We start from the raw sequence: 17,361 nt of genomic DNA, 5'->3' as shown, positions 1-17,361 counted from the left end.
CACATGCTAATTATTTCGGCCTTAAATAATTGGTATGTTCAGAAATGAATGCATTCGGGGCTTACATCGACAAGTGTTTACCTGGTTTCCTCATTGGTAGATTTGATGTGTAATGATGGGAATTGCTATCATAGAGAAACATGTTCGACTTTGGAGTCCACCTGAATCCTCACGCACCTCTCCAAACTTGTCCTCCGCCATGAGAAATCCTTAACCTTCTTTCTAATGGAATCATATGGGTAATAATAGACCAACGATTGTTAGCATTTCTAGCTTGCTAATGAAATATAAATCTCAAAAGGCATTAAGACTTATGTAACAAGTTCATATCAGTAGATGAAATTAGCATGTATACATTCTGAAGTAGCTCTGACTTTCCGTATCTCCTATATAACAGCACCAGTAATGCTACTAACATTCTAAAGCATATCGTCCTCAGAAAGGGTGCCTATGGCAAGTCAGTGCCTTGAGCTTAAAACCAACAAAACTGCCCTGAATGCCATTTTAGCACCGCCAGCCAGCGTAGTTAACTCGTAACATTAGTAGCTACTAAATCAGTGTGAAGAAGGGAGCATGCAAGGACCAATGGGTAATATGATCAAACCTTTACTTCCCAGCAGATCCAGTGCGGACTGCATGTTCGACTCCATCAGTTGCCCCATCGCTTCTTCAAGAGGATCACCACAACACTGCTGATGGAGCAAGTAGTGCCCATAACCCTGCAAAACAACAAGCTCATAACTACAGGATATGAGCACACCAGAGCTCTGGCAATCAGATTGGAGATATAATACAGAATGATACAGAAAAATTTACTTGAAGAATTATCTTGATTGCTGTTATCTCTTGCACAATCGTATAGTAGTAGCAGGATTATCTTTTCTATTCCCAAACTGGAGTTTCTATTTGCCAAGGTGAATGCGACAAACAATATGTTGCTATTGCAAGAACAATATGTGTATCGATCATTTTAGCTTTAATTTGAATAAGCAAACAGAAACTATGTGCTCTAAGAGAGCCACCGGAGGATGTCCTATTCATATTGTTGAAAATTGATAAAGATTTGCTCCTCATAATAAACAAAATGAACAACTGCAAGGCATGATTTGGACAAGATAGAGAATCCTTGACGTATGCTGATTCAATTCCTGGTGTCTAAGGAAGCTCATGACAGAAATATTTAGCTCTTACGCATTGGAACAACATGGCACTCATGCGTGCCAAAGAGAAGATGAGGATCATTTGTACATGATCCATTTTGAGCTGTCAATACATTGCAACTCAGCCTATAATTAAAACATACTCATACTTACCACATTAAAAGTTTGCTCTTACCAAAGCAGGGAAGGAAAAGGAGTACCAACCAATGGTTCGAATGGAACTAAAAACCAGTGGTAGTGGAGTACCTCTACATAAACAAAGGGGTATATCGCAGCTTCACCATTTAACCGGCTCTGGCTTACTACCTGCAAAATAATCAAGGCAAAAGATTTTGAAATTCTATAACCACTATGTTGAGATTCGTAAAATGAAAACAAAATTGTTCAAGTTGGAAAAGGAACAAGGTATTTGTATCTTCTATAAGGAGTCTTGATTTAGAAAGCAAAAAAAAAGAGTACCTGAAAGATAAACCGAAGTTCGGGAAACTTTTAAACCCTTTTAAATCCTTATATTTAGTTGCCTAAATAATAAAACAACAACTAAGACCTACTTATGGTTGGGCTGGTAAGGTCCTGTTCTGAACTTGTCCAAACCCTCCCAAACCCTTTTGTTACATTTATTTGCTTCATAACAGAAGACATATGCATGTAAGGTCTATTACAAACCTTATATACATAAAAAATGTGATAAATTAAAAAAAAAAAAAGCCAAAATTAGAACATGATATATGAGTCATGCAAGACAATACCATATTAATAGGGGCCCTATTAATACTAAAAAATGAAAATGCTCCTACAGCATTTGATACTGATACAATGTGTCTCAATTGTGAATCAACTGAATAATAGTTGAGCCACTCATCAAATGTGTCATTGGTAGATAGTACAATTGGAACACCTTCAACTTGTATGTATTGGGATCAGGTACTAATATGACCAGGCACAACTATTGAAAACTATAATTGCCATCACTAAGCTGCAACCACAGGCCACATAAAACCATCGACTGCAACTTTGGCCACAAAAACCTGTGCTAAAATGGTGGTTGCAGTCATGAGCATCTTCTGCATACTTTATCTCACTGATCTCTCTCGTCTTCTTTTGGTCATCAACATCTTTTCCCTTGCCCTTTGCCTTACCTTTCATAAATTATTTTTTGACCACTGCCTACCTCTCTATGTTGCAAGAACATAATTATCCCTGGCCACCATTGCCATTACCATCAATGTGGGTAGAAGCATTTTGGATCTTGTGGAGATTGGAATCAGACGGAGAGGTCCTGCCATTCTCATAATTGGATTGCTTATTAATTGCATTTAATGGATCAATACAATGAGACAACATTTGACTTGTCATGCCCCATAGATAACTGAGACTACTATCATGTCATGAAACTCATGGAGGACTGACTATACATTTGGTGCTCTAATCTGATATCTTTCCTCCTCATATCAAGCCTCCTAATCATGTTGGTCCTCAATCTAGAATTTTAATAGATGCGGCGGATCTCCCACCTCATATAGTGGGTCATCACACAAATACAGGTCAATCATATTTGTCCCAATTTAAAGAAGAAATGCAAAGCAAAGGATGCCAAGATTTAGAACAGTAAACAAGCACAAACACTAAAATAAAGCTTGGGTTTACCTTAGTCTGAAGAAAAAGATATCTATTACTTGAGATTTAAGCTTGATTTGGATGAAACCTTTAAGAGAGAGAGCTTCTCAAAAAGAAAACTAGCTATTACAAAAGTGAGAGTTAGAAGTGAAGGGTCGTTACTATTTTAATAGAAGGAAAAATTGAAAATGGGGCTGCTACTACAAATTGCATGGTAGGATGATGTGGATACCAAGTGGTACAGATACCATCTTGTATTTGTACATTTCTTTTGTGCCTAGTATGAACTGGTATGACCTATGATGATCAGAATGCAAGCCCATTGTGTTTAGACCAATAAATACCAGTCAGTCGTGCCCACACATGCTATTTCAAAATTTCAGTTCAAATATATTGATTGATGTCATTGGTATGGTCTTTTGTTAAAATGGAATGCCCAACATAGCTAAAATTGTACTTTCATTTCCAGAAATTTTAAGTTCTAATTACCTTTTTCTAGGATATTGAAATGTTAGGTTGCTAAAATATCCTGCTCTTGATGGCAATATTTATTGGTTACTTGTTACCATCTCTGTAACAACATACTCTAATGCTTCTTGTAAATGCTAATGATTGTTGAATATGATATTATATGCTTGACATATTCTCTGTAGACAAATCCATGTCATAATGTATCTTTCTCTTACAAGTTGGTGATATTTGATGTATAAGCAAAGTCCATTACAAGATTTGATGCATAAGCAAAATATCCTGTTCTTGATTAATAAGTTGGTGATATTTATTGATTACTTGTTATCATCTATCTGTAACAACATACTCTAATGCTTCTTGTAAATGCTAATGATTGTTGAATATGATATTATATGCTTGACATATTCATTGTAGACAAATCCATGTCATAATGTATCTTTTCTTACGAGATTTGATGTATAAGCAAATCCATACCATACCATATCATACATTCTTCTAAGCCAAGAAGAACAAATGTTTGACAACGATATGAATTGCTAAAACACAACTTATAAAATTGGTGATCCAATATACTTTTTCTGTTCGTTTCATTCAGATATTTTTATATCTATTTCAAAGAAAATTTACAATAGTAATTAATCCGAAAATTACTAAGGAATTTAATATTTTTGTTATTTGGGCTTAAATGCTAATGATTGTTGAATATGATATTATATGCTTGACATGTTCTTTAATAGACAAATCCAATCTCATAATGTATCTTTTCTCTTGTGAGGTTTGATGTATAAGGATATGAATTGCTATACAATATGCTAATGGTATACAATATGCTTTTACTGTATGTTTCAATCAGATATTATTTGTATCTCTTTCAAAGAAAATAAATAATTTAATCTAAAAAACTAAGGAATTTACCATTTTTGTTATTTGGGCTTAAATTCCGAAACTTGGACTAAAGCTCTACTAATATCATTGAAAATGACAATAGCAAAAGTTTTTCAGCATATTGCTAAACTTTAGCTGATCCTAGAAACAGCATCAGCTGAACAGTTCATAGAAATTTCTTTCAAGCTTAATTTTTAACGAGAAAAAGCAAATATTTATCATGTGCTGTTCAAACTTGGACCCATATGAGATATTTGCATGGTGAGAAAATAGAGTAAGTCACATTGGTATATTTTGATTCCCTGCAATTTGTCATATAAGTTTTCATATTGGTATAATATAGCTTTGCTAAGTTAAAACTTAAAACTGTTTCTAGAACATAATATTTTCTTCTTTTTATACTTTTAATACAACATATTAAAAGAGATATACAAATCAAAAACTTTAAGAACACAAGAAAGAAATTTAACCAACCTTGAGCTGAAGTTTCAAAAACTTTATATAATCGATGACATCATCCAGAACAGATTCTTTTTTACCCTAGTTGTGATAAAAAAAAGGAGGGGAAAGATAAGACTTCCATGATCATACGATGAATACATAGCCACCTATTTTGTATGTTTTACAAACATAGGAATGTTAATTATTATTATCTAATAATTAGCTAACACAGAGTACAAATTTTCATTGCATTAGTGGAGTAGAATGAATATGGAGTAATACATCCCAAGTCAACATCTGATATTAAGAGGAAGTGCCAGAGCAATTCATATATGAGAGTAACTAATTCAACATCTAGCAAGAAAGAACAAGGAAGAGGCAAGGTAATATTCAAGCAGTTAGTTAGTTATGCTAAGATCATAAAGCACTGTCAAATATTGCAGATTAAACAAATGTATCACCACATACACATACAAACAAGCAAGAGAAAGCTACCAACACATGACAGAAAGATTGTGCACAGCCAGAAGGTACATTTTGCCCAGGCAACTCGCTGATACCATTTTTGTCTTGATTTAAAACTGCGTCCATACTCCATACTATATAAAATAATTAAAATAATTAGCATGGAAAGATGCCAAATATTCTAATGGAGGAGTTATGTTGGTTTGTTATGAAAAAAGTGGGTTCAACAAATGGCCCTGATCATGCTGGGATTTGGTGAAGAACATTGACAATATAAGATTAGACTATCAAGCTAGGCATCAAGTGGAACTAAGATGGAATAACATAGGAAAGTTAACAAATTCAAGGTACAGTCCTCATGCCATAAAAATACAATAATTAAGTACAAGTTGAGACAATTATAGCAAAAATGAACTCAAGAACGTATCATGCAGCAAATTAGGAATAAAAAGTAGATTGCCCAAAATTCTCTTAAAACTATTTAAAAATAGATATGCAACTCTGACAAGGCCAGCAAAAGCTACAAAGATAAAACAAAGCGTAGCTTAAACAAAAAAAAATTTAATGCTCATCTATCTTACCTGGCCAGAGAATGGTATACTATTTTGCAATGCTTTAATTCCTTCAGAAATCCTAGCTCTGCGGAGCTGCCATTACCATATTAATAAGAAGCTCATCCAAACCAAAGATTAAGAAATTAAAATATCAAATTATAAAAAAATTTATGTTGTCCATGAAATGGCAGAAAATTAGAAAAATAATCAAAAAGCTAAATTTACTATGATTTATCATAAATCTGCAACTATTTTCATGAACAAGATATTCATTGCAAGAAGTGAAGATTTTAGTTCGAGATACAAACTGATGGATTATTCATGATCAAGCAGTTTGAGAATGACACAATGAAAAAAAGACAAATAACATCAGTTCAAACCACATTCAAATTTTGATATACAACAGAAAATAGACAAATAGCAGTGATTCAGTGAAGACTTGGACTTGCAGCAAAATAGGCTACTTCAATGGATGCCATCAAGCTTGAACAAATTGTATTAGTTAAGCTGATAATATGATAGTATACCTGAGCAAGCTCTAAGAGTCATGTTCCATTATCAGAACTGCTTAACTTAATAGCAGTACAAGATGTATAAACTTCAGAAACTCGTATCAGAAAAAAAATCTTATATTTTTGTTATAGACATCTTTACCCTGTTCTTTGTAGCAGCTCTAGCTTTGTCTTCTCTTGAGTGAACCATCTCTCTTGAATGAATCTCAATGGCATGTTCTTTCCTTTCATCAGAGTTCTCTTTCGTTAAAGCATGACTCTGTTTATTGAAGTCACATCAGAATACAGCAACTATGTATAAAAGATTAACATATTCTTAGACATGGCCTAGAGTTTATTTTCACTACTAGAACATGTTCATATTAAAAGATTAACATATTCATTTTTGTGAAAGGGAATAATATCAGTATTCTTAGGCATGGTTTCCTTTCCTTCTTCGACACTTGGACATAGAGATGCAAGCTGATTATCTATTCAAATTTCCAGAATGTTTTGTTCTGCGTCCAACATTACTTGTCTACAAAGAAAGGAAATTTTTACCCTGGGAACTGTGGCACTTGTGCCGACCTCACCATTCTGAACAAGAGACAAAGCTTTGCCAATGTAGCTTGTGGATTCCCTTTTAATGTAAGGAGTGTTTACTACTGTAGTGCTGACATTGTCAATCGATGAGTTATTTGATTGATCCAGAAGAGGAGTCTCGATGAGTTTGAAATGTTGAAACAGATTTCTTATTTGAGAACCATAATATGATTTAGCAGCATCCACTCTAGAAATTGGCAAAACAAAATCGCCCAGTATGTTTTCAGCAGGAATGGTACAAAGTTGCCTTGGGTCAGAAAATGGAGCATCAGTATAAAGCTCATTAACACTGTTGGAAAATACTTGCATATAATGAATCTGAGGTGAGATGAAATGCTGGGAAACAGAAGATTTTTCACTTCCAGGAACAGGCACTATATTTAGTGATATTGCTCTTGCTTGATCTGGCAACAGCATCAAGCTGCTCATCCTGAAAAAATTCAGTTGCTCTCTTGATCAGGGTTTCTCACCACAACTACCTTCACCCATGTTGCCAAAAGGAAATGAAGTCCAATGCATGAAACTACTTGCAATCACTGACTATTTCTGCATAATTAGGTACAACAGAATATTAATTAATGAAAATAGAAATTTGAATATACAGTGAAATTGGTGTTTGATCAAATAAGCACTCTCTTTCATTTTCATAGAATTGTTCTTCCTAGGAGAATGATTGAATGAAAAAAGTGGAAGGTTCATATTGGTATACTAGGATTCTCCAATAATATTGCACAAGATACTACCATTATCATGCTATAATAAATTATTTATAATTTGGTAACAGATTGATTTTTTTTTTTTTTAGCCTAAGGAACCTTTGGAAATTTAGATAACATATAAAAGAATGCAAACTACACATAATTCTGAGGAAAAGCATATGGAGGGATAGAAAATCTGAATTGAAGATATGAATGTAACCTGCATGCCTGTTTAGATATTTGAGCAATTATCCAAGTCAATTGAAGTCAAAATTCACTGAACTTAATATAAAGTTCAGGTCATCGAAAAATGAAGTTAAGCTCATCTTAAACTTTTATCCTATAAATCTTACCAGATAGCAGACAAGAAAAGTAAATAAACAAAGTGAAATATGCATATGTGGATTTTCTAAACACTTTTGTTAGTGACACAATCTCAACAAATGTATTTAAGCATTATAAAGGTGATTCTAGAATCTGCAATCTTCCGATTTATACTCCATATTAATATTATTAAGTTCCAAATTTGGCAAAGATTATATTCTAAATTGTGCCTACATTTGTATTGGCCTGATAGTAGTCATCTTATATTTCTTTGCTTTGATTGTGAGTCACAACATGTCATACATTCAATTAAATTACCAGGAGTTCCAATATCCATCATATTTCACCTTTTGCTCAGAATATTTGCACAGAGGATTGCATGTTTTTTATGCATACACATTTTGTAGATGTGAAATACATACATAATTGTGCTTGTTTACAACCTTGTTCTACAAGACATCTTCAACCAATGAAGTGCTTCAATGATAATGAACTGACCTTATTTCCGGGATACCTAAAATCAGTTCTCAACATGAAGTTGCTCCTTTAACTTTGATTAGGAAATGTTGAAGCAGAAGCTAGTTAAAAGTGAGATGAAAACTTAAGTTATAGTTAGAAAAAGGGAAAGCCACCAGTCTGCTAATGCATTAAGTTCTTTACCTGGAAAGGAAAATGATTATGTTGGCAGGATTAACAAATATGCAAAGAAGTATACCCTAGTATTGGTCATCACCAAAAGATTCTTGTGCCAATCTATGCAAATGAGTGCCAGCAATATATTAGTACAGTATGCATATACATGGATGCAACAATAGAAACCATATCCATTACAGAGAGTCAAACCATTCTAAGTCAAAATAGATATAATTCTTCTTTCTTGACTAAGCCACAAACCAAGGAAGGCTGAGTTCCCATTGGTTAGTAACACCAGCCCCATAGGGGGCTACCTGCCTCTCACCTAGCACATGTGTCAAGAGAAAACTAAGCCCATGGATAACTAATCGAAAATCTATCTTCTTTGGTTGGTGGCTCAACCAAGACTGGTAAGCCAGACAACCAAAATTATAGATGATTATCAAACTTAGGACCTCCTAGCATATGATGCTCTGATACCAAATACAAAGAAAACATCCATATGTAGGATATGCTGCAGTGATACCAAATACAAAGTAAACAAGTGAATGAAGGAGTTTCTAGTATGGAACAAAACATATTTTTTCTAAGATTCAATTGTAGAATATTTAAAACAAGCATTACGTAATTTAATTAAAAGACAAAAAAATGATCAACACCAATCGCACTCTCACTCAAGAATTCACTCACAAGAATGGAAGTTAGGCACCACGCACGTCTTCTATGTGGATGATGGAATCACACTATTGAGAAATAAACATGATCTCACAACACTTGTACATAATGTGAGGAAAACAAATTTAACTAGCTCGGTCATATTTCTAACTATAAATCTTTTTCTATGTATATAGGCCCCCAAGTACAAAAAAATAAAAATTGAAAATATATAAAAATATAGTCAAGAAAATTCATATCCCTTAGGTTGAGGACCATCAATCATTCTCTTTCTTTGGGGAAGGTGTTCTTCCAAATATATTTGATATATAGTCTTCCTTTTTTTTACAAAATTTTTGACTGGCATTGACTACCTTTGCATAGGATCTTCAAAAAGCTTAAAAACCTTATTTGATAATATTCAGTTAAGCTCAAAAGTGTTATTTCTTTCATCCATTTCCATTAGTTTTTTCCCTTTTTTCCCTCCTTGAACAATTAAAGGAGCAAGTCTGTTAGCTCAGCTGGCAAAGTGCAGCCAAGATCTGTCAAGATGAGAGCAAGCGGTCGACAGAATTGCAGTTAAAAGAATTTCTGAAATTAAGTAGATACTGTAACAGTAATGACAGAGACAATCTAGTCTAACACAAAGCAGAAGTAGCATTCAGTTGACAAATCTCCTATCCACGAGACTAAATAATCGAGTCTAACACAAACTAAATGCAGCATTTAGTCGACAAATTTCCTATGCAAAGAAAAAATCAAGCGACATAATATTCTAGAGCTAATTGGTTGAAGATCAGTGCCTAAAGTTGCTTATTCTTTTTTATGATACTTGTTAGGGCAGGAATAAGAGGGCAATTAGGTAATTTTCTGGTTTATTATTTTTTAAACTCTCTAACACTAATGCCTACTACTGAGAGCAGCACAAATAAATTCTCGATGCGCATGACGCATATGAACATCAGTCTGATGATGAGCAAGGAATTTGACAAGTTGTTGAGATGAAAATACAGCAACTGCGCACTACTTATCAGGATTACTCTGAGGTGGTTATTTGTGTTGATCAATACATCACCGAGCCCATGACAAGGTTTCGGGACGCCAATTACAAAGAAGAGGCGGACAAGATTTGTTCCAAAATGAACTCAAGCAAGGATCCTCATATCAAATTATCGGTCAATTTGTCAAGATGATGTGCTGAAAAAAGTCATCGGTATTCTCGATCGTAATCATCTCCCGTAAGCACCAACAAAACCTACATTGCTCTGATTTCAAAAGACCAATCCCCAATCAACAGTCAGTAGGTCCAGAACACAGTAATGATCGAATAAGATCTAGAAATCATCAGAAGTTTTCATATAATATAGTATTATATTCACAATCTCATATCAAGAAGCAAACTCAACATATAGATGCAGTCGGTGTCAGGCATTTCATTAGACATTAATCACCAGTAGAGTATAAAAGAAGCACAAAGCATCTCCATCAGATAGCTTGGTTCATTTATCAAACTGGAAGAGCAATAAACATCATGCATCGGAAGGCAAGTGTTCAAAGAGACTGATGTATCCTTCGAAGAAACCCAACTACAACCAAGGAAAGATCAAGAACAGAGGCAGCACATAATCCGAACGGGGAGAAATCTTCGGTTCACTGAGAACAAAAGACCGGGATGAGGGAAAACAACGCAAGATGTGGATCGATGCCATACGAATGGGAGAGGGGAACGTCTCCGATGGGATCACTTTTAGGGTTTCGAAGAGGAGGACGAAGAGACGTAGCGGAGCAACAGCATTTGTTGGTTGCTCGCTCTCACTTTGATTTGGTTTCTGAGCGTAGCAGTCGGGTGCCTGCTCTTATATGGCAGAAGCGTGGGGGAGAGAAGAGATGTTTTTACGAAATTACCCTTATCTTTCGAGGGACGGCAAGCAACAACAATATGCTTTTGATCATTTGATCATTTACTTGCTTTGTTTACTAAAAGATTCAAATCGGATCATCATATTTGAATGCAAGACAGGGTTGGGATCATAAAATTTACTCTATTTTGTGCTCGAATAAGCAATATCTGCCTTGCAATCGGCTTTTGATTTTATATAGTTCTTCTCCTTTGGAGAAGAAATTTTTACACTCAAACCCACTTGTCAAAACCAATAACTTTTTACACTTAACTATTCGTTTAGTGATGCTGTATCAATCTCATTCTTTAACTGTTTATATATATATATATATAATTGTAGAATTGCCTGTAGCACATATTTCACGATCAGTAAGCAGTAGAGAGATTTCTAGATCTTGTGTCTGCACCTCATTTGGGGGACCGAACACATCTTCATCTCCTCTACAACTTTGCTACAATTTGATAGGCAAAATAGTTTTAAGACTCGTTGAGTTTTGAATCTACATTCAGCAGCACCTTCTTCAGTTCTCTGTATTTATTTAATGGCGTCAGTATAGAGATCACTTTGACAATTTAATGCAGCTAAATTATCATAACCTCACAATTCAAGCAGAAAGATTTTATGTCTGCATTAATGAAAGGAATTCGATCCACCGAACACATTATTGATGTTAAAGACACATGATACATAGATCAGACTAACAGAGATCCAACCATTACAGTCACAGCTTCTCCCTGAATGCATACACGCTGAGTCTCCTCCACAAGTTGAAGGTCCAATCTTCCACCTCTTGGAGAAGCCTGGTTTGGTTTACAGTAGAGATTAAATACAACGGCATGAACAGTTTCTATTTTAGAAAGAGGATGATACCATGTAAGCGATGAGGTTTGTTTTCCCCAGCTTTTTGCTCCAGTAGGGGGCTAGAGCACAATGTGCGCTTCCACAAACAGGATCCTGAGATGTGAATTTATATGAACAAAAGAGAGAAATTAATTTCTTATATATCATAAAACCACAAACCCAAAACCAAGATCATATCTCAGTTAATCAGATTCATTCTTATGTACATGCATGTGCAAATACATATCAATCATAAGCAACTGGACATGAATGCTATCAAATTCAACCAATGCATTGAAACCTACAATGCAAAAAGGTGAAAAAGTTATTTTCTTCCAGAGAAAAAGAATCAACATGTTAACAACACCACATTGCAGGAACAGTTCCATGGTTGTTTGAACATGCTGGTTTATCATTTAAATTTAAATCAAGTTTGAGCAAATGATGAAATGGAAATGAAAAACAGGTCCTTTACTTACAGAGAAAGTGAAAAAAGGTCAATAGGCATAGCGTGAGCACGGGCTAGTCACTACAAGAAGAACAAGAAGAAAAGGAAAGATGATGCATTTCTGAAGAGGTCAGTATTAAAAGTTCAAATCGATACTTCTCAAAAACCTACATGTGCAACCTCATTATTTATACGAGTGTAGAATGAGGCTACCTCAAATTGATCTACATTCTTCCAACACCCTCACACCAAATCATGAGATCTGAACTTCATTTGCCTATACAATAACTTGTTAAAAATATGAATGAAGTCACAAACTATTATTGTATTAGTTCATGTGTTTTTCTTATTATGAGAACAGAATCAGTGGAATATCATATTCTTTTAATGCCTAAAATCCTCAAAAGTATGTAGAACAGAATCAATGGGGTGAGTCATTGATTTTCAACATGTCAACCATCATAACACACATGGATTCACCTTTAAGCACATAAGACATTAACATTAAATTATAATTTCTACAAGTTTGACATAAAAGAATTGTTGAAGAAAAAGATTGTTTGTCATCCTTGATGCCATCAGGACTGTTCCTCAATTGTAAGAGGAAGATGTTAGTTTCCCCATTATACATGACTTCCCTCAGATTGTTTTGTCATCCTCTATTGCCGTCAGACTGTTCATCAATTGTAAGAGGAAGATGTTAGCTTCCCCATTATACATGAGTTCCCTATTAATACTTCCCAAGAAGACGCTTTTATGCATAAAATGTGCAGCCTTCTAGTATTTATGACGTGCTCTCATTTGCAGAGTCTGCCATATCGAATCGTACCGCCTGGTACGGGCGGTACATACCGGTCCGATAGGCTAATGGTAAGCTGACCGCCCGCTACCGGTCCGCTGTAGCAGTGCACTGTACTGTTATTATAACAGTACACTGTAGTCTGTAACAGCAGTGTACTGTACTGCTACTATAACAGTGCACTGTAATCTATACTGCTACAGTGCACTGTAGCACTATAACGATACAGTTTACTGTTGCAGTGCACTGTTATAATAACAGTATAGTGCACCAGTATACTGTAGCAGTGCTACAGTGCTCGATGCACCTGAGTATACCGCTCGGTACACCGTACCGTACCGGTACCGAGCCCAGGTCGAAACACCGATACGGTACGGTACGGTATTGCGAACCTTGCTCATTTGCATATGCCCACTATGAATATTCAGATTCTAATTTCTTTATTCATAATCACATCACTACACTATCCTTTACGGTCTCGCTTAATCAAGATCATAAGAGAAAGGTAAAAGATGTGTAAAAGGAAATCATTGGTGATCTATCCAACATAATCCAGTTCTACTCAAGGGCAAAGCTTGCTAATGTTCACAATCCTCATTAGTAGATCAACCACATATGATGGTTAACAAGTAATTTAGTGAAATGTTGACTAGAGAGGATTTAGAAGTCATAGGATAAGAAAAAAGGAAAAACAAACATGAGGAAATCACTATGCCCTTTAAATAGCCTCTCAAGTACATGAAGAAATAAAATCCAAACATAGAAGGAAAAAGGAAATCCTTAGTTTTCAGTTTTGTTAACTGAATGAAATACTGATCAGAAATTGACTAAGGATTATTATAGATATTCCATAAAGGGCTAGTTTAGAATCAATCATGTCATGACCTATTTCTCGAGATTCTATACTTTCTTTTTCTGTGTGATTCTTGAATAAGGATGATATTGATGTGCAAATTGGTATTAGTTTCCACAGTTGAAAAGGCATCTTCACCTTAACATTACTAGATGTATTGTTGTAAAAAGTCAGAGAAGTGGTTGCTAACAATTAATATGATTCTGAAATGTGGTCATCAGTACTTGCTATCAACACTTGTGGCTGGTGGATAGGATTAGAAGAGAGAATCCAGAAAACGAACACAATGCCAATATGATGATGCTCTTGATGTATTTTATCTTCATGCATCAAAGCTGAGAACAAAATGGCATAGATATGACGACCAAAACCAAGCATAAGTGCAACTAATAGCCTTAATAATCTTATGGTATATCTATAATGTGGAGAACATGAATCTTGTAACTAGTTTGCATGACATATGCAAAATTATTGAAAGTTAATGTCATTATTGGTTTATATATTGGTCAAAGAGGAATGAATGATACAAAATGCCACCATATAATGATGGTGGATGCACAACCTACCATATAATGCCACCATTTTTGGGCCCCACATCCACAAGAAATAAAACCCTTTCTTGCTTCAACCTTAAGAGAGGAACCAATGACTTGGAATACAGCATTACTTCCATTTTTTCTTTTTTTTATTCTTCAGGTGAGAAGCATGCAAAGACAATCAATTTCTATGATGAACTTCAAGTATCTACCCAGTAAATCTCAGACATAGAAACTCTGGCAACAAATACATGTGCCTCTAATTGTGTACAGACATAAAATGTCTCAACAGTAAATGGCAGCAATATGCAGTTGCATTGACCCCAATAGTAGTGTTCTGAATCAATCAAACAAGTGGATAAATTCACATGTCTTTACATCAATTACCTCATTTATTCCAAACTTTGGGCAGAAGAAACGAGTAAAAATGTCATATTCAGATCCTGGAGGGGCAGGTGCAGTTACAATAAGGCCTCTTCCAGCACACTTCTGTATCTCATCAAAGTTTGGATGTAAATCAACGACTTCCTTTCCTGAAGAAAGTTCTACCTACCAAAGTGAAGTTCAATTCTCTATGTCAATGAAATCTTTTCCAATATACCATAACTTCCTTAAGTGAAACAGCAATTAAGCATAAGATACATTCGACAACACCAAAAATAGGTGGATACAAACCTAGCATAAAATTTCCAGAAAATTTGCTTTTATTGTATATAAAGCATGACAGATTTTAGAGGTAGTTCAGTCCTGCAAGCAATGGAATTGTTCTTAATAACAAAAACAGACAGGTGGTCCATTGCACAAGAAGCTCCTGCCAATACAGGATTGGATCAATGTATGTCAGCCTTACCTCTACAAGTAAATAGGTTGTTGCTATGACTCAAATGAACTACAAAGGAGCAACCATATTATTGGACAAGGCTTGCTGTTAGTTGTTCAATATATAAGTGTAGCAATTTAATATCAAATTTTAAAATATGACAAGTGATGGTTACTAGGTATCAAGGAAGGTTACTCAGATGTCTATCAAGAGATAAAAGAAAAGATGCACACAATGAGATCATGACTGGTCTCTGTTTTCTGAACGTTGACTATCGATGCACCATTTAGTGTCTCCGTAATTGATGGCATCTCTGCAGCATTGCATCCTCCCACTGGAACCACCGGAAAATCCAATTCAATAGAAAACTTCTCCCCAGCTTCGTTTAGCGCCACATTTGGTGCGCCCAAAAGATTGGATCGGATGACTTTCTTGGCTGTCAAAATTCCAGATTCTGTCACAAACTCAATCACTGTGCTGCTCACAAGACCAGATGTCCAAAGAAAATGTGCAGCTGCTAGAGTTGCATGTCCACAAAGCTTCACCTGCCAAAAAGGAAACACATATGAAGTTATCAAGAGAGAACATGTCTAAAGCTGCTTAAGAAACTCAAAATTTCTAAGCTGCTTAAGAATTCAATGAGTAGAACACGTCTAAAGCCTAGGCCTTTTACAAATCAAACCTTGCATCACTGTTGCACACTTACATGTTGGAAGCGTGGAAATCTGAGTTTATTTTCAGCATGAACGAGCATCATTTCAGAGAAAATCATGTCATTTTTCATACTCAAATTGAATGCAATTGATAGGATGCATGTGATTGATGGATCATATGTGATACATGAAAAACCAATTAATGTTGAGGGGTTAAATGTGCAATTAATGACTCCACGAAGACACATATAAAGACTAGAAAGGAATGTGTTGATAATAAACACTTCTTCCACCCGTGGACGGTCTCCAGGCCTTTACCTGACTTGTAATTGGATGAAACGGTGGCCCCTGAATCGGGTCCCACGGGGTCCCATCACCAGAAGACAACCGTAGCATCAAATGCGTAGAAAAAGCATGGTATAGGACAAAAGACCAAGGGCGAAGAGTAACCTCGGCGACGGGAGTGAACCACCGGAGACTAAACCGGGGAGGGGAAGCGCCGTTACTCGGACCATCCGATCCAGCACCGACGGCGGAGATGGCGCGGGAGAGAAAGCAGGTCTCCGAGATGTTGAACTCGCTGGCGACTGACTGCATCCACTCGTCGCCCACCTCCACCTCCGGCGACGAGGAGTCCAGGAGGCACACTGCTGCGGGATTCCCCTTAAACGGTGACCTAGTGAAGGCGTCTATCTGAACAACACAGTAATCGAGTTCCTTGATCGCAGCAGATTGCGAGCATCAAACTGGGACTGGGGAAAGAGAGGATGGAGTAGCTCACCACAGCGTACCTCACCGCTCTTTTCGCCATTGGAGCAAGAAACGGAGGCGTGGTCGAAGCTGGAACTTTGAATTGGGAGTCGAAACGTGAAGCCGAAACGTGCTTGAATCTGCGGCGGCGAAGTCAACAGCTTGGCCGCCAAGAAAGTAACCCAAATGTGGCCGAGTTGGCACAACAAAATATAACTTAATATAAGTTTTAGGAATTTATGATCATCTAATTAAATATATTAGAGGATTATATAATAACTATAACCTAAAAACTTAAGTTATTAATCGTAGATCTAATCAATGAGCTTAGAAGGCAAACCCTAAGGTACTTATATAGAGAGAGAGCTTTCACGACGTGCCAGAGGTTATGATTTGACAGCATTTACCTCCTGATCTGGTTATACTTGTAAATTTTGATGTAAGAAGAGATTTTTGTCTCTGATTTAATTAATAAATTCTTTTTTATTTTGAAAAAAAGCATGCTTGCAAAATGCTTACAATATAAAATAAAGAATAACATTATTACATATGTGTATAAAATGGCCACTTATCAGATCCTAATCTTTTAATCTCATCACTTGCACAAGTATTGTAACACCTTTGATTACATGTTAGCCTCTGAAGTAGAATAGTTCTTACGGGTTCATTTAACTCCTTGCTGATATATATATATATATATATATATATATATATATATATATATATATATATATATATATATATATATATATAGAGTATTTTTCA

The 17,361-nt window shown here is 35.6% G+C and overlaps 2 protein-coding genes across 3 annotated transcripts; both read right to left on the bottom strand.

Annotated features, from left to right (window-relative positions):
- Positions 1-260: 260 nt before the first annotated feature.
- LOC135586719 (uncharacterized) lies at positions 261-7,428 on the bottom strand. The gene is made up of 6 exons (XM_065123859.1): positions 6,646-7,428; positions 6,248-6,364; positions 5,621-5,686; positions 4,608-4,673; positions 1,407-1,466; positions 261-719 (listed from the first exon to the last, which is right to left on the bottom strand). The coding sequence occupies exons 1-6, from the start codon at positions 7,114-7,116 to the stop codon at positions 555-557; spliced, it is 945 nt and encodes a 314-aa protein (XP_064979931.1). The 5' UTR covers positions 7,117-7,428; the 3' UTR covers positions 261-554.
- A 4,072-nt stretch (positions 7,429-11,500) lies between these two features.
- Positions 11,501-17,153, bottom strand: LOC135623173 (uncharacterized). Of its 2 annotated transcripts, none has more exons than XM_065125805.1 (6): positions 16,628-17,153; positions 16,297-16,539; positions 15,427-15,738; positions 14,761-14,922; positions 11,768-11,851; positions 11,501-11,697 (listed from the first exon to the last, which is right to left on the bottom strand). In XM_065125805.1, exons 1-6 carry the CDS (start codon positions 16,655-16,657, stop codon positions 11,590-11,592), a joined length of 939 nt encoding a protein of 312 aa, XP_064981877.1. In that variant the 5' UTR covers positions 16,658-17,153; the 3' UTR covers positions 11,501-11,589. The 2 variants fall into 2 exon arrangements, with proteins under 2 accessions (XP_064981877.1, XP_064981878.1); XM_065125806.1 differs by having other exon boundaries at positions 16,638-17,153.
- Between the last annotated feature and the right edge of the window lie 208 nt (positions 17,154-17,361).

This window comes from Musa acuminata, chromosome BXJ2-9 (genome assembly GCF_036884655.1).
Source record: "Musa acuminata AAA Group cultivar baxijiao chromosome BXJ2-9, Cavendish_Baxijiao_AAA, whole genome shotgun sequence".
Classification (NCBI taxonomy): Eukaryota; Viridiplantae; Streptophyta; class Magnoliopsida; order Zingiberales; family Musaceae; genus Musa; species Musa acuminata.
Note: the sequence above shows the minus strand (reverse complement) of the source record. Positions and strands in the feature narration are given on the sequence as shown.

Bases quoted from the DNA above. Each gene is read 5' to 3' on its own strand.
- LOC135586719 (XM_065123859.1), bottom strand. From the start codon at position 7,116: ATGAGCAGCTTGATGCTGTTGCCAGATCAAGCAAGAGCAATATCACTA. The intron at 4,674-5,620 runs GTAAGATAGATG...TATCACAACTAG, and splicing joins GTATACCATTCTCTGGCCAG to GGTAAAAAAGAATCTGTTCT. The intron at 1,467-4,607 runs GTTGGTTAAATT...ATTATTTTGCAG, and splicing joins TTTTGAAACTTCAGCTCAAG to GTAGTAAGCCAGAGCCGGTT.
- LOC135623173 (XM_065125805.1), bottom strand. From the start codon at position 16,657: ATGGCGAAAAGAGCGGTGAGGTACGCTGTG. The intron at 15,739-16,296 runs GTTACTCTTCGC...CCTTTTTGGCAG, and splicing joins GGTTCACTCCCGTCGCCGAG to GTGAAGCTTTGTGGACATGC. The intron at 11,698-11,767 runs GTATCATCCTCT...AAACCAAACCAG, and splicing joins CAAACCTCATCGCTTACATG to GCTTCTCCAAGAGGTGGAAG.